Here is a 22,248-nt window from a genome sequence, read left to right as displayed (position 1 = left end):
TCTTTCTTTTTTTTTTTTTTTTCATTTTGTTTTTTCAAGAGATCATTGGTTTGATTGGAATTAATCTTAAGAAGAAATTCATTTATGTCATAACTTGTCCCGTCAAGTCAATGTACTTAGCTTACTTGTTCAATCGGAAGGAGGCCGATGCAAATTATGTTGCAATAATTCTACAAGAATAAACCTGTCAATTCCTCGGAGTTGAATTGGGGCAAAAAATTTGCTTCAAGCTATGCAGATTCAAGATTTTCAGTTTTGTGTTTCTTGATTCGATATACACATTGCCGTCCACTTCAAGTTGCCTCTCCATTTTCCTATGTATTTTCATACCCTTTTTTTTTTTTGGGGTCCTGCCATCAGAAGCATCACTATTTCAAATTGCCAAGTTAAGAGAATTGAGTTTTGGGACTTAGCCAATGGATTGAGGACGAATAGTACACATATTTGTGGGCAGACCACATGAAGAACTGAAATTCAGAATTACATGGTACAGTAATTGGCACTAAATAGGATCAAGGTTTTAGACATCTAAGATATCCAAGGGTAGAAAGAAAGTAAAGAACACAGAAAGATGAAAGAAAATGCTGTTACAACTAGACATATTCTTCTGTGCTTTTGTCTCTGCTTTCCGAGGTATTTATATTTTATACCTCTCGTTTTGATGCCTGAAGCTTGAAGACTGTCACCATGCTTTTCCAGCTGAACCAAATAGACGCATCTTCTCTGCAACCACAGCCTTCATGGCCTCCTTGGCAGAGGTCATGACTTGGATGAGATCTTTCTTGGAGCTGTTTAATGAATCCATATAAGCCTTTCGCACCTCGGTGTTGACATTGAACTTCCTTACTCCTAGCTTTATACATTCCTGGGAATAATCATGCATGCGTAGCATCTATTAGTCAGCATTGTGGGTTCGACTTGAATCAAGAACTTCAAAGTTGTACCAAATGCTTTCTAGAAATAGCTAAACAATAGTTAAACAAGCAATAATACCTCGATGAGCTCCTTCGGCAATCCAGAAGCTCCATGGAGAACAACATAAACTCCTTTCTTTGAACACAGACCATAAAGATCCTGGAGAGATAGCAGAGGGGAGGATTAGAAGCTTAACAGGCATGGATGCTTAATCTTTCTTGCAATCAAAATCATGCACAACAAAGATAAGAAGTTAAAAAAGCAAGCTCTTAATACAATTTCCACGGTTGTAGCATTTGACCAAAGTCGCTAAGATTTTGCTCACAAAAATTACGCAAAAAAAAAAGTTACAAACTAGGACAGTATAATAGCATCTGACAGATTAATATACATACGCAACCCAGCATTGTGACAAACGGCATAAATTAGCAAGAAAATTTATAATGACAACTAGGTTAATAATCAGGCAGCAAAGGCTTTAAAATTTTGCAGAAGCTAAGGATACTTGTAAATAAACCAACTAAACAGCTTTCAAGTTTCAACAGTAAGGTTTTTGGCAGATGGTCCAAATAAACAAGTATGATAGGTGCCAGTGACACATATAGGAGCTTGGAAATCATCAGCAACATGCTAACAGAAAAGTGCACACAATCTAGCTTTCACACTCCAAAACTCTGTGGATGTCCAACGACTTTAAGAATACCGACCTAGTGCTTTTAGTGCATTTATTAATGTGATTTAGAAAGATAAGCATGGATGTGAACACTTCAACTGAAAGCTTGCTTACCCTACAAAATACAAAAATACAACACAAGAAGGAATATATATGCCTGACCTTGAGCAAATCAAGTCTAAGATTTGGGCCACTTTCAGGGTACTTTCCATGAACATTCCCAATGCACACAGCCAAAGCGTCTATACCCGTTGTGTCAATGAACTCGTTTGCCTGAAATTCACCAAATACTTAAGGTCACATTGGTAATTAAATGACAAGGATATCTTCCTAATTTCAGACAGTTCCTCTGTAAGAAAGAGCAACGTATTAGACAGATAGAGAACCTGGGTAACATCAGTTAGCCGAGCCTCATAATCTTCAACAGTCAGATCATCTTCAGTTCCTGACAATCTTCCCAATTCAGCTTCTACCACCATATTTTTGGTGTGCGCCACTTCTGCAATGGATTTTGTGTATGATATATTCTCCTTGAAAGGAAGGTCAGAACCATCCACCATGACCGAATGAAATCCCTGCCATGGTAATTAAGTTGAGAAGCTATGTGACAAGATAAATATCTATAGCTTAAATGAAATTCCTGGGAGCATATAAATTCTTTATCAGGCGATAAACATAAAATACAAGTCTCATAGAAGTCAACAAGAAGCTTACCAACTCAAGAACTCCCAACAACTCTTGTTTTGAGCTTCCATGATCAAAGTGAACAGTAATAGGGACCTGCATTGAAGTTAATAAAGTTATTCAAGCTAACTAGCAATCAAAAGCAGCATTAGGAAAAAAGAAAGGACAGCCATTGGTATTTCAGATTTTAATCAAATATAAGATTATATGTTTAGACTCAAATACCATTTAGACAAAGTTATGGGTAAGCATCTTTCAATACTTTATCACTTTTTTCAGGGAGGGGGTTAAAAATTTAAAGTAAAGAGACCTAAAATACCAAGGCATATAATAAGACTCTGCGTACATAGCCATTGCATTTAAGCTGCATATGACGAGAATAACACATCAGTGAAGTATAAGATTCCTTCACAAACCCAAGAATCTGTTGGTCATGTTCCTTGTTTATAGAAATTGGCCATCATATCACATTATACTGCGTTTTTAGCTGTTCAATGAAAAAGATTTCTTCTCCTCCTCACCTATTTAGAAGAAAGTCCATTTGGATTTTATCAAATATTTCTCAGCCATGTTTCCTTTTAGCAGTCTACAAGTGCTAAAAGCACACATTATTGGGTTTTAAACAATATGTTACTTACTGTTGCTTGTTCTGCAGCAGAGATACAACAGGCAACCAAAGGGGTTCCTCCTTGTTTTAAAGCACTAGGATGGATCTGTATAAGAAGTGGTTCAAAATAATAAATCAGCGTCAATGACTATATGACTCCAATAGAGCATAAATTTAGTTAATCAAGAACAGATTTAATACAAAACATTAATCTGTGAAATTGAAAGCTTTTTTTCTCTCTTGCAGTTAAAGCCTCGAAAGTTGATTGAAATTTTAAGCATGAGAGTCTTGAATGCATTGGCACCTTGCAAGCATCATGTACTATAGTACATAAACAAAGGAAGGAAGTACACGACTGAAATAAAATAGAGTACTAGTTAAGCACATGTTTAATTAAAGGAATAAATGAACCCAGGTACTACTAAAATGGGTTTCAGTTGAGCCAACTTAGGCTCAGAGAGAGGTTGAGAAGTTATGAGACAATGTTGTCATATTTCAAGTGGCAGTCCCACTATGCCATCCTCCAAAAATAAACACGTTAGCATACAAAAAGAAGGGGGATAAAGTTTCAGGAAAGCATGTAAAGTGCAACACATATGTTTTGGAGTAAAACCATTTGAGAAATTTGGCGTTTGAAGATATGCATTTTTCATTACCATAGAAATTATAAAATTTTGATGAACTTAAAAAGAGTTACATTCTTTTGCACAACCATCTTAATTTTTTCCCTAGACAAACCTTAAATGTAATTGGGCATAATTTCTTCAGGAATTTGAAATAGTATGAACTTTCTTCCATAAGTATGACAAGGATTCCAAGTTAGTCAGAAATTTGTATTTTCACGTCACATTTCAGATAGTTTTTATAGCATTTTGTAGCAGTCATGCTTCTTGAGAGCTTGAAAAAGTAAAAAATTATCACACTCTGCCCCAAATTAATGTACAGCCAAACCTGTAAAATGGCAGGACTTCCTTCATCCTCTGCTGCAGCAACAACTGCCTGAACTCCTTCTAAATTATACACGTTGAAAGCTCCAATGGCGTATCCACCTCTTTCTGCATTCTAAACATGGAATAGATAATCATTACTTGAAATATGAGCCAGTTCACAAATTATTCAAAAGACAGCTCTTACATGGAGAAGTTCCTTAGTTGATGAGATTCTGACACTAGCCCACTGTTTTACTACTTCAGCTAAAGCATTACTGTCACCGACATTTCCTAAGTAAAGATATAGGTTACATTATGGATCCAAAAGAAATCTCTGAGAGGAATTTGCACCATAAGAAGTACAACATTTCAAGTTACCTGGAAATACAATATACGGTACTTCAGGGTGTTTGCTTTCAGGACCTAGCTGCCACAAGGGAACACCAGGTAAAGCCTGACCAGCTATTTTGGCACATCTTGCTCCAAGAGCTTTTGTAGCAAGGTCTGAAGAGGTTATACCACCCTGTGTAGGGAAGAGCTTATTTGAGCATTAAACCGTGAATACACCATCATTGCCTATGTATTATTATAACACCCTAAGTATGTCAAACAATAAAATAGCGGACAACCCTTCCCAGCACCATCAGCGAAAGGGGTACTTAATGCCAGAATGTGATCTCCATTTGGAATTAACACATTTGCAACACTGCCTTTTTCCCCTCCTGTGTAACTTTAGGATAGGAGATTATGAAGCACAGTCCTCATACTCAAAATATAAAAAGGATGTAACTCTGGATGATCTTTGTCTTCGGCATCAACAGCCCATGACATAACTCTTATGTTTGCGGGAGGATTTGTGCAGAGAGAAGAGAGAGGCCTTCGGAGGGTAGAAGATAACTTGGGAAATCTTTACAGCTATTAGAAACAGTAATAAGGGACACTTATGGAATCTCTTCTATACTTCAGATTTTTTATGTTGTTCATATCATTATCTAATAACTTTGCAAATGTTTAGAAAAATAGCAATATCCATGTAGGTTCCAACCTAAAATGATGCATCACAATACTTACCGTGATTTCTAATTGCTCTATAACTAAGAAATGAAATGCAGTGTCTGGATAAGCAGGAAACCATCCGAAGAGAAAAGAAAATTTCACCACCCACTGGTTAAGTAGATAACCTCTCTAGGACCCAGCAGCTTCCTATCAAAATAAGTTTGAGGGATAAGGAGAAAGTACCTTCGCAAGAACATAACGGGGTCTTGTAGTTATCCGCTGAACTATTTCCACCAGAGCAGAGCTCACCTTGGAATTTATCTCTAAACTTTCAGAAGGAGCTGGTCGCATTTGAAAGGACAAACATGAAGCTCACTAAGTAAAGGAACTAAACTAGTTTGTGGAGAGGAAGTGCATATGGAGGTAAAACTTCAACTCATTTCAAAAGCTTTGATGGCAAGTGTAGAAAGGTACTTGAAAATCAAGAGAGTCTTACTTTTGCCTGTTATAAGTTTTCGGCTAGTCAATATGAGAGTGTCTTTACAACTCCTAAGGTAAATATCTGCTATCTCAACTGTTCGGGTGATTTCATCCTGCCTCTCTTTTGTTGACCGCATGGCTACTTTTTCCACAGAGATCTACACAGTAAAGAAAAGAAAAATAAGGTCATCACGCCATTAATACAGTTCCTAAAGGTGTAACACGGTTAATAGAGTATATCTCTGCCCATTTCACTCTCTATCTTCTTTTCCTTTCGGTTTTGTTTTCCTTGGTCGTAAGGAAAAAGAGAAGAATTTTCTTTCATAAGTAGCTAATTGGCATTTATGATACCTCAATACTCTTTAAGAAATGTCCACATTGAGATTTAAGTTCTTCAACCTGCAGATGGCAGAAACTTTATTCATCAATTAGGAAAACAAAAATGAATTTTCCACAGAAAAAGTACTTCTGTAATGATTTTGACCTGCTTTGTTGTCTTTGGAACGTAGGAACCAACAACGATAAGCCCACCACTCCTCTCTCCATTAATACCAAGATCATTGGGTAAAACTGGAGCTTTTCTGATAATTCCAAGCCTTGCAGAAACAAAACTGGCAGCAGTACGGCATAAGAACCTTTTTCCCTTCACCTCAGCCTACCAGGTAAATACAGGTTAAAGCCAGCTCAAATTTCCAACAAATATGACAAAGAAAGCATCAAAAAATGATGTAAATAAGCAAGACCTGAATCATTCCAGCAGCAAACACAGCCATATCTCTGTCACTAGCTGCATTAACTATACATGTCGAACCCTGTTTCATACATTAAACCTTAGTGTATGGAAATTAAGGCCATGCACAAAAGCAAATGATGCACAAATACAACATCTTTCCATGATCAGGGAGCATATTGATCACCCACTCAATACACCAAGCAACATCATGTTCATATCACAGTTATCTTCACAAAAGCTTCACTATATAAACAAAACCTGCTAGAAAGAAATGAAACCATGTAGTGCTATTAACAAGATGTCCTCTTAATAAGCACTTATTCCAAAATGATGTTTCTGCCAATTGATTGCGTTCAATGTGTTTAATTGTCTCTCACGCACCTCATAAACCAAAAGTTGAAAGCCGCTGGCCCTAAATATCTTAGTAGTCCGATTTTCAATCTGAACCCCTTCCAGATCTTTCAAATCAATTGATGTCCATATAGATTATTGAAATAAATGGCTAGTAAATCCTCCCATAACTTATGCACCTTACCTTCTCCAAATTGCATAGATGTTCACAAACAGCATCTGGTCCACCTTTTCTTAGCAGTTGAATGGATATAGAAGCCACACTTCTAGCAGGTATTCTTCCACCAGTTTTCTCCTCCACCCACTGGAATTTTGAAATTGAAGATTAAAGAAAACAAACAGAGAAGTGTCATTGGGTGGAAATTAACAGCCTATTTGCACATAGGTTAACAAGAAATGATACCTCGCGGAGGTTAGAAGATTTATAGCCAAAAGCAGCATCTCTAGCAAATTCGGTTTCCCCAGCAGGGATAAGCCTATGGACATGAAGACATCAAATGAATGTTAATGTTCTCTGCGTTATAATTAAACTGTACAGAAGGATTGTTGAATAAGAAAGAAGAATCAAAACCTATCAGAGTCTGCAACATAGTGTATATCATTAATAGTGTAACGGCCTCCTTCTAGGAAAAATGGGCAGATTATCCATGCATCCATTTCTCCCAGTATAGAAACAGCTGCATCTACTTCCTGGCCACAATGAAGCAAAAGAGTGCATTAAGCATAGCCAGAAGAAAAGTTTTACAGTCAACATCTACAAGACAAGTTTTTAGTCCTTGCCTCTGGAAAATGACCACGTAGTGTTGAATCACCCCTCAGAACAATTGTATAGTCCGTGCTATTGACTGACTGAGATGCAGTATATAGATTTGTACATATATCTGCTACCAATTTACTAGCCTGTAGAGAGCAGATCTTAGTGAATGAACTCCTGCACAAGTGGGTTTTTGACTTTGTCTAATAAATGCTCATATTTTTTGCAAGGGAATTCTCTACTGCATGATTTTGAAGGAAGACTTTGTACCTTCTCAGAACTCAGTGACCTGGAATTGGTCAGAATGAAAAAACATTTGGGCCTATTTTTGAATTGCTGAATGAGTGCTTCAACATTCCTAAAAAACCAACACAAAGACAGATGCTTAACAGACTCAAGAACTGCTTTTCGTGTTGTTCCAGTGAATCATCAACAAAAGTTGTATAGTTGAGAAACTTTTTACTTTCTAAATCAAATTTCTTGACAAACCAATTAGAAGGTCAAACAAATGGAAGCTCAAATAAGAGAATATGGTCAGGAAAAAATTAATTGAATAACCCTCTTAGATTAGTCTTGTTCCTCAACATCTGGATCCAGTGATGTTAGTTTTATGAAACAGGAACTTTACTTCATTGGGAGTTGGAATATTCGGATAATTAAGAAATTAATTTCTTGAGCCCATAATGTAGTAGATAAAGCGATATTTGGTTTTCAATTACTACAATTTTGCAAAATTGTCTTCTCTTTTCTTTCTTTCTGCTTGGGATACATTCCTCCAATTTCAGATTTTTAACTTCTATGCCTCCTTGACCATTGGCCTTTTCTCCTTTCTTTCTTTCTTTCTTTCTTTTGACTCCTAGTCTCCTCTTACTTTTCCATTGGATGGTTTTTTATACTAGAAACTATCATACTTTTTTCTGTTTCCAAATGCAAACTCTTTTATCTTCATACAAAAAATCAACGTGGTTAGTTTTTTTGTGAACCCAAAAGTCTTATTACTCAAATTAAAACTTCAACTTTCCATGAAAAGGAAATAATTTGCATCTTTAATGCCTTTTCACTTTTTATTTCAACCAGTACAGATTTTAAACAGACTACATCATTCTATATTTCAACAGGGAAAGAATTTATAAGCCAACTTTTCAAATCCAGTACCAATAGTTTCAGGATTTGAAACCTGTAATTTCCTTTTTCTTTTTCTCTTTAAACTGGAAATTCAGTCAACTTTTTGTCGACTTCCTTTCCTTTTTATATCTTGAATGACTGCTAATCCTTAAAAAATGCATAGAACAATAGGGCCTTACACTGCTCTTAATAATTGCCAGCAGAATCCAGGAATAAAAAGTACCTCATGCAAACAGCATTTTTTTGCTTATTACAAGATAATCATTCAGCACAAAAAAAAAAGACAGTATCCAAGCTTGTCATCATTAGAATTCTAGTCATGCTAAACCCTCAGGAGTCAGGAGTCATAACAAACCAGCAAAATAGAATTTTTTAACTCATATAGAGGAACATGATATGACATCATAGGTTGCCCAACACGAGCATCAACAATTTATTCAACAACACGACAGTTGTCAAGATTTTGTTAAAATACTGTCATATGGAACTAGAACTGAAGCCAAGAGAAACTCACCATTCTGTCAATACCTCAATATCATGTACAGTTTGAGTTCCAGTTGGATCATCATCGAGGACAACTAAAATCTTTGAACTCTTTTCAATTAGCTTATGTATATCGTCAATGGGATCCACAGGCCACTCAGATGGAAGAGATTGCAGGATGGATTCTTTACTGAGAACTGGAATTTTCCCCTCAACCTTAATTCCAGTAAGCATCTCATAAACCTATATCATCAAGACCAATGTTATTTTCAAAACTTAACTTGCATGTTTTGACGGGTTGTTTACTATAATATTGTGGTTTAAGATCAGAATAATATGTGTGTGTGTGTGTTATTGTTCCTTTTATTTGCATATCAATGGAAGTGCGCATATGAAAATCAACTTTACAGTTGATTTCGGAGACAATGACATCTAATCAAACAGACTCACTTGAAAACAAAGAAAAATCGACTTTGAAAACAAGATGAGTTTCTGTGATGCTTGGTTCATATGCTTGTCCCACAGGATAAATCCATTCTGAGTAAATAGTTAACTGCAGTTTAAACACTCTTCAAAATTTCATATGACAAAGTATTCTCTTAATGTTCCTGGATTTAGCATAACCTCCATAGTCAGATTTTTCAGGTTTTTTTCTTGCCTTTTGGACCCAATTTAAATCTCTATGACCATGCTTGTCTACAGCATATGCCAGAAAGATCAGGATTGGTATAAACACTATAAACTGCACCCAGTGATGCAAGCATACATTCAATCTTTAGTAATCTACATTGTTTACAATAAATCTGCTCCTTAGATAAGCATATTAAGAGACAGTGGAAGGCTTGAGGCAACGAGATAGGCCAACGATGAGGAGGAGGAGAGAACTTGGAAGCAAAGAACAGAGGCGTCTGGTGTAAGGAAATAAGCCGTCATTTTACAGAGAATGATGTCCATATTGTAGAAAACAATAAAGGAATGTTTCTTTTTAATTTTAATTAAAATCACCATATTTTGCTAAATGGCCCGTTATGGGACAGAAATCAGCATTAGGCTGTATAAGAAATCTGATAACATATTCAAAATAAAAGTTTTCAGGAGGCTATTTATCTCCATTATGGCAAATTATCTGCAAAGTCAATGATTTTCGCTCTCTTTTTAATATTTGTTTAAATTCAATGACTTGTGTGTTTTCCCCCACAGATAGCCAAGAAGAAGCCAGAAGAAGTTAATACCTTCACTACAGCAGCATCATCCAATCGACCCCATCCTGCAGCTGAACCTAATCACACAACAGTAGGCATTCCTAAGCAGAAGCTTCAACTAAAGAGTTCAAGGTGCCAAATTTGATAAATTGCACCTTGAAGCAGAAAAGAGAGAAATAGCAAACACAGATTCCCCATAACAAGAAGTAGTAATATCTTAAGTACCTCACTGTATCAAATTTAAGTAATCAATAAAAATCAGTGCAGTCCTTTTGTTCAGGTTTTTCGAGTATATTAACAAAAATTTATCATCTAACATGACAGAAATCACTTTTACAACACAGCAGAGATTTTTTATTTAGGAGCTTAAGAACTTTTTTACTACTTGAATCTTCTTTTATTGCTTGAATCTTGAATATAAGACACAACATGGTTTCAGTCACAAAGATACCCAAGTTTAAGGCTACAGGAAAATGACCAATTTCACAGATCTGATGCCCCAGAGTGACAAAAAATTCCTGATCATAAACAGCTAGCCAATGAAGTAATTAATTCTGATGATCTTAATGTACCTATTTTCGTATTCCCTGCTAAAAATACTGAAGAAAGTAAAACTCCTGCCATTGTGTACCTTTTCATTTCTTCCTAACATATGAAGAAAATATACTCCAGAAACTGCTCTTAGTGTCAGACTTGGTGATATGCAGGCCAATAGATTGCTCTAAAGATAAGACTACTAGTCTCACACATAACTATGCTTGTGTACACACAACAAATTAGTAGGTTCTGTTAAAAGTGGAATATCATTTACCATTTTAAAAATCAAATCAAGTTCTATACAAACAGAAGAGTTACACAATTAAGAATTGGACATAAAAAATCTCTTCATCCGCTCAGCCTACCTGCCAAGAATAACTGATGTGCAACATTTGCAATATGAAGTGGAATCCGCCTGGATGAGCATTCATGAGAAACAATGCCCTGTAAGCATCTTAAAGTTAGCCTCTATGGTTATGTCCAATGTCAAAAATGTAAAAGCTGTATCTCATAGAGGAAACCCGTCTGACCAGATCCTTCACAAAGATATTCAGTGCAGACAACGGTGTATAGTCATTTTCCAACATGTGAGGAGTACGATTCTCAAACATCCTGAAACAAAATGAACCAGATTAACAGGTCAGAAAATCCACCAAGCTTGAATAACTGGAAGAACACAAGAATGATTATTTCTCTTAACTGGAGATGCCACCATTTTCATTATCATGAAAATATCAAGAAGCAAACACAGTGCCCAAAGAAAATTTTCTAAGTGACTGAAAGCCCAGTGAAGATTTCAATAGTTAACATAGAATAGAGAAATTTGTCTTTTAAAAGCTGATTTGAAATTGAACAAATATGAGAAAATGGTGATCAACAAACCATTTATGGCACACAAAGCACACTTAAGTAGGATAAGATATTTTTTTACCACAAATAAAGCTATTTACTTGTCTTCACTGCTAGACAGCAATTCAGGGCTAAAACTGACCTTGACTCATTCTGAAGTATTCATGCGCTAGACTAACCAAAAATAATTGAGCCACTTATGATAAGCATTTCATTATTTCAACAACACCCATGGCAATAGCTTACATTTCTGAATCAATGCTAATTCGAGATACTCAAATTTTAAGTGGAGTTTTCCTAGTTACTCAATGAAAAAGAGCATCTACAGTGTCACAAATGTGAACTCATCATGCTTAACAGATATCAATGATTAAAAATATATTCATCAAAAATCAAGAAAACCATAAAAATGAGTTTATTTGGATAGGATAATTTTGGAAAATTTTTCTTAATATTCACAAAACACATTTCCCGACCACCTTTTTATCTCAAATACAACTATAAAAGTGCTACAATAAATAATACCAAAAATTTTTCCATATAACCTTCAATCCAAACAAACCCATGGTTATAACTTTTTTGAGTGAGAAGACAATAGCTGTTAAATCACAGGATTGTAATACCTACCAAGATGTCCCCCTGCTATTTCTGATGACATCAAACAACAATCTTGTATTAAGACCCAGCTGAGCGCCAAATGCCATTGCCTCAGCTGCTGACGCAATATGAACTCCAGCAAGTAGTTGATTTACCATCTTTACAGCACTAAACAATAGAATATGGAATGTAAGTTATTAGATGATATGAAATGGCCGATTTATACTCAATGACTAATCCATCCTTTGATGAATGAATATAGATATACAATAAAAGTTCAGAGAACATGAAAAACCAACATACTCTAACTGAGTACTAGAAATGCATTAAAGAGTGGCACTCTGTCGAAAAGTACCTTCCAGACCCACAACCTCCGTTAATGATATAAAGCTTCTCACTGAGGACTGTTCATTACAGCATCCATTAAATATCATCAAGCATTGTTTTCTCATAAAGCATTGCAACCTTAAATTCAAGTTACTCTTTCTGAACCCTGTAAAATATTGTCCTTTTTACCTGAAAGAATTGAACCAGAATGCTTCAGAGCTTCATCTGTTCCTGATGCCATAATCTAGCAAAAATTTTTCAAGTCAGTTCTTCAGAAAGGTTCCCACTATAATCGGAAAATACTCTCATTTTTCTGCAATTGAGAATCCAAAAGGTAAACATTTAATATTCTCACTGTAAGTGTTCCTTCAGAGGCACGCTTTACCCCACCAGAGACAGGAGCATCCACCAATTTCAAATTTTTACCTTCATCTAAAAATTTTTAAGTGGTTATGAAGATAGAGAAGTACTCAAAATTCTACAAATAACAAAATAAGATTCTACTAGAGTAACATTAATAATGCTAGACAAAATAAAAATCCCATAGAAATTCCATGCACGATAGACAGATCATTATATATGGCAATTGCTATCACATTATTGGCTTGAAATAGAGTAAAAGTAAGCCAACAGAAACATGTGAGTGCATGCGTATTATTACATTTAGTAGATTAAAGGTATTCTTGGACCATAGATTTCTAACTCCCACAGCTGTGAAGATCAAAGAACAATCTTTGGACAACCATCAGCATGCAAGAAGAATTAGAAAGCGATTAAAATAGACCAAGTATGATTGATAACTATATCAAATGCACCCATGAATGGAAGTTGTAAACAAAGTACAGTTTTGTACATTTATATAATTATGAGACGTGTGCCAAAGATTGAAGAACCTACTCTGCAAGCGTCGCTCAAGCTGCTTGACAAATGCAGGAGAAACAGTTGACATGAGGATAAGAGAGGCACCAGATGGAAGAGCTACAAAAACACAATATAACAATGTCATTCTGGTTTTTTAATCAAATGTAGCTCAGACACCCAAAAGGTTGTACCTGGCACAGCTCCACTGTCGCCATAGAGAACACTTTCAGCTTGAGCCTCATTTGTAACCATTATTACAAGTACATCCACATCTGCAAGAATATAGATTTCAGAAACTTCTTCCTTAAAGGATGTTTTAAAACAGAAATACAGTGTAAATTTCAAATATGCACTTGAAGTGCATGCATCACTTATGAACCAACGCAAGGATCATTAGGAAAACAGTCACATAAAAGTGGCTGTTATCTAACTGATTGAACAATTACCTTGTGATACTTCTGCTGGAAAATATAAATGTAGGAGAAATGTGAAAGGTTTTCAATTACCTTGTGATACTTCTGCTGGAGAGCTTCCAATCAAGCCACCTGCATCTGCAAACCGAGATAGTGTTGGTTTATACACCTACAACCAAAAGATGGAAACAGTATCATTTACACTATCAACAGCTGTCAAATCAAGATGAAGACAACAATGTCTTAACAGAAGTGCAGATAAACACAATATAAGAACACTATTTTGTTTGTATGTATGTATACAGATGAAGCACAAAACTTGATTTCCCTTGAAGGACAAAAGAAATATCCACAATCATTGTATATGGCTACACACGTATAAAGGATGAAAGGGGAAAGCTGAAAATGAGGTGTAGTCAATTTTTCCAGATTATATATTTCATCTTGTGGACTAGTTTATTGTTGATTAGGAACATTAGGTGGTCCATATCTGAACAACTATGTACGTGCCTTTCTCACTTAGACCAATAAAACAATAGAGATCTAATTTACATATCAAAACTTGGCTCAAAACTTAGCATGTCTTGTAGAAAATATTTGCAAATCTTTGTACCAAATGATTGACTTTGCCATACTATTTTCTCATTTCAAGAGAAAGCTGACAATTTAACTATTACACTAATGTCAGTCATTTCTTCTTGTTCAATTACAACTAGGTGATCTGGAGAACCTCGTATCAGTCATTGAAGCTTTTTATTATGTTGTTTCCAGTTCTAACTTTTCTGAAACAGGATGAAATTATGGTCGTGCATTATCTTATTTCCAACTAGTCTTAACACATTAGCATCACTAACTTTCTTCATACTTCAATCCCTGCACATAACACACACAGCAAATAATAACTGGACAAGGTTATAAGTTGGTATGGAACTTTTCCCTTCTTCATTGAATCATTTAAAAGGCAACGGTATTACTCCAACACCAAGGAGTAGTCGAGGTAAAACATTACATCATAGCCAGTAACAGAGAAATCTGACTTCAGCAGGTGAGTTGCCATGCCAAACCCCATAGCTCCAAGACCAATAAAACCAATCCGCTTCACATTTTCTGATTTGGCAGAAATTTGATGGGCAAGTTCCTCGGGGTTGTAACTTTTTGAATTAGCAGCATCAGTAATATTTACTCCAAGTACATTCTCCCACACCTATGAATTAATAAAAACTATTACCATAGGCAGAAATTTTATATAAGCACTTACTTATTCCGATGGTATCAGTTAACAACCTTGAGCAACGTAGCATCTTCATCGTCTTTTCTTCCATGCAAAGATCCTGAGAAGCAGAGATAGGATCAGGTTGCATTGAAGTGCCTAGGGTATAATAAAATCAGTGTATTGGATGTGTAAATACCTGCTATGAGTTGCTGATACGCAACGGTCAACAGGGGAAGAGGGAAGACAAGCGATTTTGACATGTCTAAAACAGTTCCCTTGAATACGAACAGAAAATGTAACTAGGATGACAAAAGAACTCATAACAAATAATTAATAACTGCTGCTGAAAAGGTCCATGGAGATCTTGTATTATTTCTATCAATCTAAAACCACAATGACTGTGAATATTTCCCTACAAAGGCACATTTCAGATTTCTAGTTCACTTGTGTCAGAAAATTGAGTAGAGACGTATCCCAGTTTCCAATTATCATAGCTTCCAAAAGAAATTTCATCTTGATGCTTAAAGAGAACAATATTGCAAGTCCTATGAAGGGAGGTCCTACAAAGTTAAATCAAGAATATCTGAACATAGACTATAAGACTACTTGACAGAGAAATGGTTAAACTTTAACAAAGCAATTAGTAAAACTAGGCAGATATGCACTCTCACTTTTCAATGACAATAATTTCTTTTTTCACATTTTAGTAAGATTCTATAGGGAGTCCCATATTCTGATGTAATCATTGGTATCTCCTGCTACTATGTGGGGCAGTGTTGTTATATAGATTTTGATCATTAGCTAATTCCTTTCATGCAACTCTCCTGACCCTTTCTATGCAGCTCCTTTCAACTGCTATAAGAAAGGCCAGCCAGAATGACTGAGAAACTTCCTTTTTTTTTTCCTAAAAGTTTTTAATGAGTTCATGTCCTAGCATGTTAGGGAATCTCATTGGCTAGCACATTGGTAGATAAATAAAACTTCAGATGGAAATTGTTCTTCCATGTGGCAGGCACTAAATTAGGCCAATATTTTTATGTGGGACAAATGTCTTCCAGAAATTTTCCACAGCCCCACTGAAACTATTTTCACTGATCCTCTTCAAAATAAAACTCAAGTTAGTTCCTTCTAGGTTAAATTAATTACTGCAGCAAACAGTGAACAACATCTATATCATCAACACCGAAATTCAGAAACAGAATAGAGATGTTGAGTTGGAAAAATCCTGTGGTAAAGCCCATTTAAAGGAAAAAAGCACAAAGATAGGAATATACCACATTTTGAATCAAGGCATTGAGGAAATGATGTTTGGTCTGGTTACCCCTCAACAACTGGGGAAGATAGTTTTTGAAAACCCTGATAAATAAGGCAAATTATAAATAAGAGGTGCTCAAAAGAAACGAGACATTGTGATTTAATGTGGAAAGCTCATATTTTATGATTGAAAGCATAAGCAGTAAACAAACAGAAAGAGAAACAATTGTCAACGACATAGCTAGCATGAAAAGTGTGATTTAAACAGCTAAAAGCTGATCAACTTAGCAAGTCCATTTACACCAAAAAAAAAAATCAAATATTGTGAATGTGCACTTATATTTGAGGTTTTTGATATAGAATTGCTTTTGGTATCAGATCTCTCATAGTGTTCAGAATTTTCTTTTGAAACAAATGAAAACCAATTTGTAAAACCTAAGTAGCCAAATGGGTCTCGTTACTCCCTGGAATCGGGTCTAGGTTCACAAATGAGAATGTAAAACATGCAGATATACAAGCTGGAGACACTAATAACAACAGATTTGCACAATGACTAGTAACGACTATTTCCAAATGCACTTGAAAAGTTTCAACCATGGTAGCTTAAATGGTTCATAAACCACCTTTAGACTCCAACCAACATAATAAGGGACTAGTCCTTTCCAACACGAAGTACATAATCAGTCAGTCAAATTTTTTTGTAACCAGTTCACCCATAATTTTGTTCCCCAATCTCATAAGTTTAACCCGTAAAAGCTAGCCTGTGTATCTGATAGCTGAATGACATTAACATTCTTACTCAGATGTTGCTTTGAATCACTTCAATCAGAACATAGTCTAAAGAGTTAATGGTCCTAAACAACCAAGAAACATTTTATGGAGATTTCCTTTGCAAAGTTCACCAGAAAGCAATAAGCACATTGTCAAATTACCTAACGGCATATGAACGTCAAGACAACTTCCAGTATCATACATAATGAAATGACAGGATGCAACAAAACTATGTTTATAGTTAGTCATCAATACATCACCACGAATTTCCAGCTGCATTTGATATGATATCATAAAGTATCCATGGATGAATCCCAGCTTGTGCACCAAGAGAGATTGCTTCAATGGAAGCAACAAAATGAGCTCCTTCAAGAAGTTCAATCACCATCTTTGTTTTACTGCATGAAAGAGCAATCTAGATGTTTTAATGCCACATTACAAGTTCAACAAGGAGACAACTTGTCTGATATACAGAAAACCTGATGCACTTATAATAATAATATACAGCAAATATAGTTCCAAAAGATTCTGGACAAAAGTAAAATAGATATGAGATCAACAAGAAACACACCTTCCACCTCCCAGCTCTCCCTCAAATATGTAAAGTTTTTCGCACATAGCTGTTCGAATAAGGAGAAGTTTAGATCAGAAATTCAGAGGTACTTCCAAAAAACAGGTAAATTTCTGATAGAACTACTTCAAATGAAGGAAAACTTTGCAGCACCAGAGAGGATAGGCTGTGCCCTATGTGTGGTCTCCGAGCTTCCAGAGGATATTATCTAAATATCACGGAGAAAAGAAGATTTAGCATTTGCCCCTCAAGAAAATAGTATAAAAGGAGAAAACTCATAGGGAAAACTTGGTTTCTAGTCCTGTACCATCACTTTTCCATTCAGATCATCAGATACAGCTCTAGAGACAAACATGTCCACAATGGAGTCAGTATGATGACCACCTGCACTAGTGTACAGTTCAATATTTCAAAATTAGTATAATAGTTCTCATAAATGCTGCATGCAGAAGCTCAACAGTGACAATGCACCACACATATGCGCCTTAGGAAGAATTGTTCTTATTCTCTGATTGAATTCTTTTTCATTCTTGGAATAGAATAGTATTAATCATGGTCTATCATTGCTTTTGATCATGCAGATGAAAACATATTCTGATAGGTTCTACAAGTTTTAACAGGATACAGAAAGAAATATTGGCCCATCTGTTGTACTCATCCACAGGAATAATGAGATGCCTTTCTCAGGAAATGCTAAACAAGGCACCCAGTGATTATTAAAGGAGAATGTCATATGTTTTCAAGATGTCAAAGGAAAAGTATCAAAGCAGATAAGGTGTTACAGTGGCCTAATTCGCTTATGAACTAGCTGTATTCCTTACAGCTTCCTAAAGAAGTTAAAATTTTACGAGGCAAGTTACTTAGCACTCAGCAGTTAAGTCGGTATGATATGGTTCTACTGCACTATACATTAATATGCAAGCTTCTTTTTAACATAACATACAGAAATAGAAAGAGACAGGAGTGTCTAGCTAGAGTTTGAATATGTCAACACATTGGCAATAGCTGATTAAGATTGCCTTTTAGAATCTTCTGCAGATTGTTAATATGTACATCTGGTAAAGTTGCATTGACAATAATAACTGCATCTTTTCCTAAGCCTGCAAGCCTCAGAAATAATAGAAAAAGAGTTAATATTCAAGAATCTCAATCTAGTTAAGTAACTATGAATTCAAATACAAGTGCAGAAGCTTCAGACTGACCTTTTAAAATTCCCTTCTGCTCTAGAATTTTTTCATTTATGTGGTCACTATGACATGTCAAAATGACCAAAGCAGATAGACCTGCATGGATTAATATAAGAGTCAAAAAACCATGACCAACAAAGTAATGAATAGAAACTATTCAGCTATATTAGAGAATCAATCAGCAGAATAGAAGTTTGGCTGCCTTGAAATGGCATGTTCTGGTACTCCCAGTACAATTCCATACTTCTATATTTTCTTAAGTTAGTGAGTGATTAAAGGAGGGCCCTTTCGTTGGTATGGCATTACCATGTTCAACATAGTATTTCCATATATTGATTCAATTACCTTCCTCAACAACAAACGAAGCAGTTGTAATGCCAAAGGGCAATCCATATTGTTCTACCCAGGAGTTTCGATAAGTTTTTTTTCCCAACTTATGTGTCACCCAGAAGATTAGACAATGTAATTGGTCACACTATATTCAAGATTATTGTCCCATATGTTAAACAACACATCCAAAACGGGAATTTCTTTAATTTCTCTATGATCTTTGCTTTATTTCTTACAGAACATGAAGAATGTGGAAACCAAGACCAGAACTAGTCGATCTGTTGCAGAGGACAACTTAAAAGTTGTAACTGGCCAAAGTATCAAGGCAGTCCTTTATGAACAATATAAACTCAAAGGAAAAAGTAGCAAGAATGAGTTTCACCTTTGCTCATCTCTGTAGTGTTTCCACATCTTTTACCCCCTAGCTTGCAAAACTCATCCATCAAAGGACTGAATGTCTGCCAACAAAGTGATTGCAAGCAAAAATTATTAGTGAAAGATGCACGAGGACTTGAATCAAAGCTGTAGATACAGAAGCAAAATGCAAAAGCAAACTCCAAAAGAATGTTACCATGGTAGCAAGAATACAGTCATAGACAGGAAAGCCCTTTAGATACTGACAGTAGATTGCATATACATATTTTTAGGAAAATTTTGAGTCCACAAAAGTTAGTGCAACAAACAATTCCTTCATGTGAAGAACATGAACATAAGGATAAAGCTACATAAGAATTATAAACGACCATATCTAGAAGCAAAAGAAACTGAATACAACAGAGTTGCTAACTATAAGAACCACATGGCTACATCAACTGCATCATATATATTGACTAAAATTGTACGAATTTTGAAACTTCTTCATCTTTGCCCAAGTGGCAGTCATGGCATACAATCAAGAATACGAGTAAACATGGTGTGTAGATATATGGATCAGAACCAGAGTGGAAAGGAAAGATGCTTGCTAGACCAATTAGCATGAGGTACAGTGCCATAACCATAATGGAGGTCTTTCTCCTTAATCAATGGAGTGAAAAGTCACAAATATGTGTAGATATGATTTGGTTTGACCATGATCTAACCTGATCGTTATTGGTGTCTGCAATATGTGGACTAGTGATGAACTGCATCTGCAGATATGAGTAGCAAATACATTCTATTTAACAAAACACTGTTAAACTCATCTATTTCCTATGCTCTTCAAATCTAGACCGAAAATTTTTGAGGTTTCAGTCATAATAATTGCTCCTGAGAGCAATCATAGATATCCTCCCTGAATTCTGAAGTCCATTTTCTCACAGCGGCATTTCCTAATTGAAGTGTCTGAAGTACATTAATGGTGAGAATGTCCCAAAGATTAGCACTTTCAATGAGCTACTTCTTATCATGTGGTCAACCAAATATGAACGAGGCATATGACTTCTGCATGAGGACAAGAATTAAAAGAAGTCACTGAAACAGCTTACAAAGCTTTTCACAAGACTTCACTCTTCATCCGATTCTCTTGAACAACATCTATCTGTAGATTAGACGTATGATTTCAAGTTTTCTACGGTCTGACTGAGCCAAGGAAACCAGAATGCAGTTCCATTATGCTAATTAAACTGAGTGATTGCTTTAATGGAACATGAAAGGAAACAAACATCCAGCATTGTCGCCTTAAACCCATTGTTGGAAGTTCTTCAAATATTTTAATCAAATGAAAGGAGAGAAGAATCGATGTAAAGCTGAGTTCCTCGAGGAATGCAGCTCCAGTATCATTATAAAAAAGGAAACAACTCAAAAGTAGCAGTAGTAGGAAACTCCAGACGAACAGCTTGCCAACAATTCAAGCACCAAAGCAAAATATCTCCAGTTGAGTCACTAAATTGAGAAAAACAATAAATAGAAGTGATGATCAAACCTCAAAAGCTCGGACATCGTAGCCAGAACGGAGAAGGGAAGCGGCCAATTCCAAACCGACTTCATCCAATCCCAGAAAGCTCACAATCTTTTGACTTCCAGAAGCCATTTTTTTTGCAGCTATAACCAACAGCAAAATGAACTGCTAATGTGCTAGTGATCTTTTTCTGTATCTTCTGAGCTTTGACGACCGAAATGAAGTGTGCTTGAGATTCTTGATTTTGCAACAGCAATAAAAAATAGTCTACCAAATGTTTGCAGAGCTGTACTTGTCATGTGCCGCCGGTGGGCATTGAATATTTTTTTTGCACGTTGTTCCAACAATAGGATTTTAATTTACCATTTTTAAACAATTTGGATAGATTTTGAATTTCGCTGATGACTCGTCAGTCTTATCGTTAATCGTATGGTATTATTGTTAAAAGCTACCAAGTTTGGAAAGTGCGAGTGAAATTTTTATTGTTATAATGTATTGTGATTTTTTTTTTTTTTAGCAAAGAAAGTGCGGGTGAAATTTAAGGAACGAGAATGGATCAAAGAATTTAAATTTAACTTTAATTATTAGACTAAAGTTTCCTCGACTTTCTATTGTAAATTTAGATCTTATTTGAAAAATCATTTTTTATCTGAAAATTTTTACATTTTTTATAAATATATTTTTCAATTATTCTTTTATTTCATATATATCAAATAATTATAGTATATTTTCTACAAAAATTTCAGAAATTACAATCCAAACAGAATATACCACGAGAAAGGGGGATATTTTTCCTTTGTTTTTTAAAAATGTTGGTTAAGGATTCTTTAAGACCATTTTGATCTAAATTAATAATATAGCTCTCATTGGCAAATAATTTTTATTAAAAAAATGGATTTTCTCTCTCTCTCTCTCTCTCCTTTTTTTTTTTTTTTTTGGTTATCAGTTTGCAAAAATATCAAGTAGAACTCAAAACAAAATCTATGTGAAACAAATAATTAAAGAAACAATTTCCTTTCTTTTCTTTAATTTCTGCGTTATATTATCTTCATTTCTACAAATTCTCATCTTTTGTGGAAGTTTTGTCCTTTTCTTAAATTTGCATTTTTTTACACTTGAATGGGTATTCATTTCACTCTCCTTATTCGTGTTGGTTGGGGCAGTTAATGTGATACTAATCTAGGATACCCTTAGTCCATTTTTAAGGGTCCATTTGTGTTTCTTGAACTGGGATGCCCGAATATATAATTATGATAACCACTCGCTCTTGGGCTGGTGGCCACCACCAAAAATCACCAAACCCTTAAGGCTTTGGTGGGGGTAGGAAGCAAGAGTTCAAATCTTGCCTCCCACAAAAGATGCCACTTTTGTGGCTCTACTTCAAATTCAGACGGGTGTGTAGAGTGTGGCTCTGCTTCAAATCCAGCGTACCAGTCTAGTCTAGTGGTAGTTCTATTTCCATCGGTTCCGTAGGTTAAGTTGAACCTCTCCGTAGTTAGAGTAGGAGTAGAGATGACAATTGACAAATAA

General features: G+C 35.5%; 1 protein-coding gene across 4 annotated transcripts; it reads right to left on the bottom strand.

Annotated features, from left to right (window-relative positions):
- Window positions 1–386: 386 nt before the first annotated feature.
- Window positions 387–21,060, bottom strand: LOC113739699 (uncharacterized). 4 transcript variants are annotated; one of them, XM_027267004.2, is made up of 42 exons: window positions 20,743–21,060; window positions 19,225–19,300; window positions 18,528–18,608; window positions 18,345–18,425; window positions 17,633–17,709; window positions 17,479–17,533; window positions 17,326–17,374; window positions 17,015–17,152; window positions 16,004–16,085; window positions 14,926–15,004; window positions 14,801–14,847; window positions 14,526–14,720; window positions 13,610–13,685; window positions 13,295–13,375; window positions 13,140–13,220; window positions 12,598–12,674; window positions 12,432–12,486; window positions 12,271–12,319; window positions 11,946–12,083; window positions 11,000–11,081; window positions 10,835–10,913; window positions 9,963–10,009; window positions 8,762–8,973; window positions 7,393–7,480; window positions 7,149–7,268; window positions 6,940–7,058; window positions 6,772–6,844; window positions 6,553–6,672; window positions 6,028–6,096; window positions 5,769–5,939; window positions 5,636–5,683; window positions 5,301–5,442; window positions 5,048–5,145; window positions 4,187–4,331; window positions 4,014–4,099; window positions 3,831–3,941; window positions 2,911–2,985; window positions 2,303–2,368; window positions 1,975–2,163; window positions 1,751–1,861; window positions 994–1,074; window positions 387–865 (listed from the first exon to the last, which is right to left on the bottom strand). In XM_027267004.2, the coding sequence occupies exons 1-42, from the start codon at window positions 20,848–20,850 to the stop codon at window positions 683–685; spliced, it is 4,140 nt and encodes a 1,379-aa protein (XP_027122805.1). In that variant the 5' UTR covers window positions 20,851–21,060; the 3' UTR covers window positions 387–682. The 4 variants fall into 4 exon arrangements, 3 of the variants coding, with proteins under 3 accessions (XP_027122805.1, XP_027122806.1, XP_071901740.1); XM_027267005.2 differs by lacking the exon at window positions 18,345–18,425 and having other exon boundaries at window positions 20,743–21,008; XR_011812939.1 differs by lacking the exons at window positions 387–865; window positions 994–1,074; window positions 1,751–1,861; window positions 1,975–2,163; window positions 2,303–2,368 and having other exon boundaries at window positions 2,906–2,985; window positions 3,831–3,934.
- Window positions 21,061–22,248: the final 1,188 nt, after the last annotated feature.

This window comes from Coffea arabica, chromosome 4c (genome assembly GCF_036785885.1).
Source record: "Coffea arabica cultivar ET-39 chromosome 4c, Coffea Arabica ET-39 HiFi, whole genome shotgun sequence".
NCBI classification, from domain to species: domain Eukaryota; kingdom Viridiplantae; phylum Streptophyta; class Magnoliopsida; order Gentianales; family Rubiaceae; genus Coffea; species Coffea arabica.
This window is presented reverse-complemented; position numbering and strand designations above follow the sequence as displayed.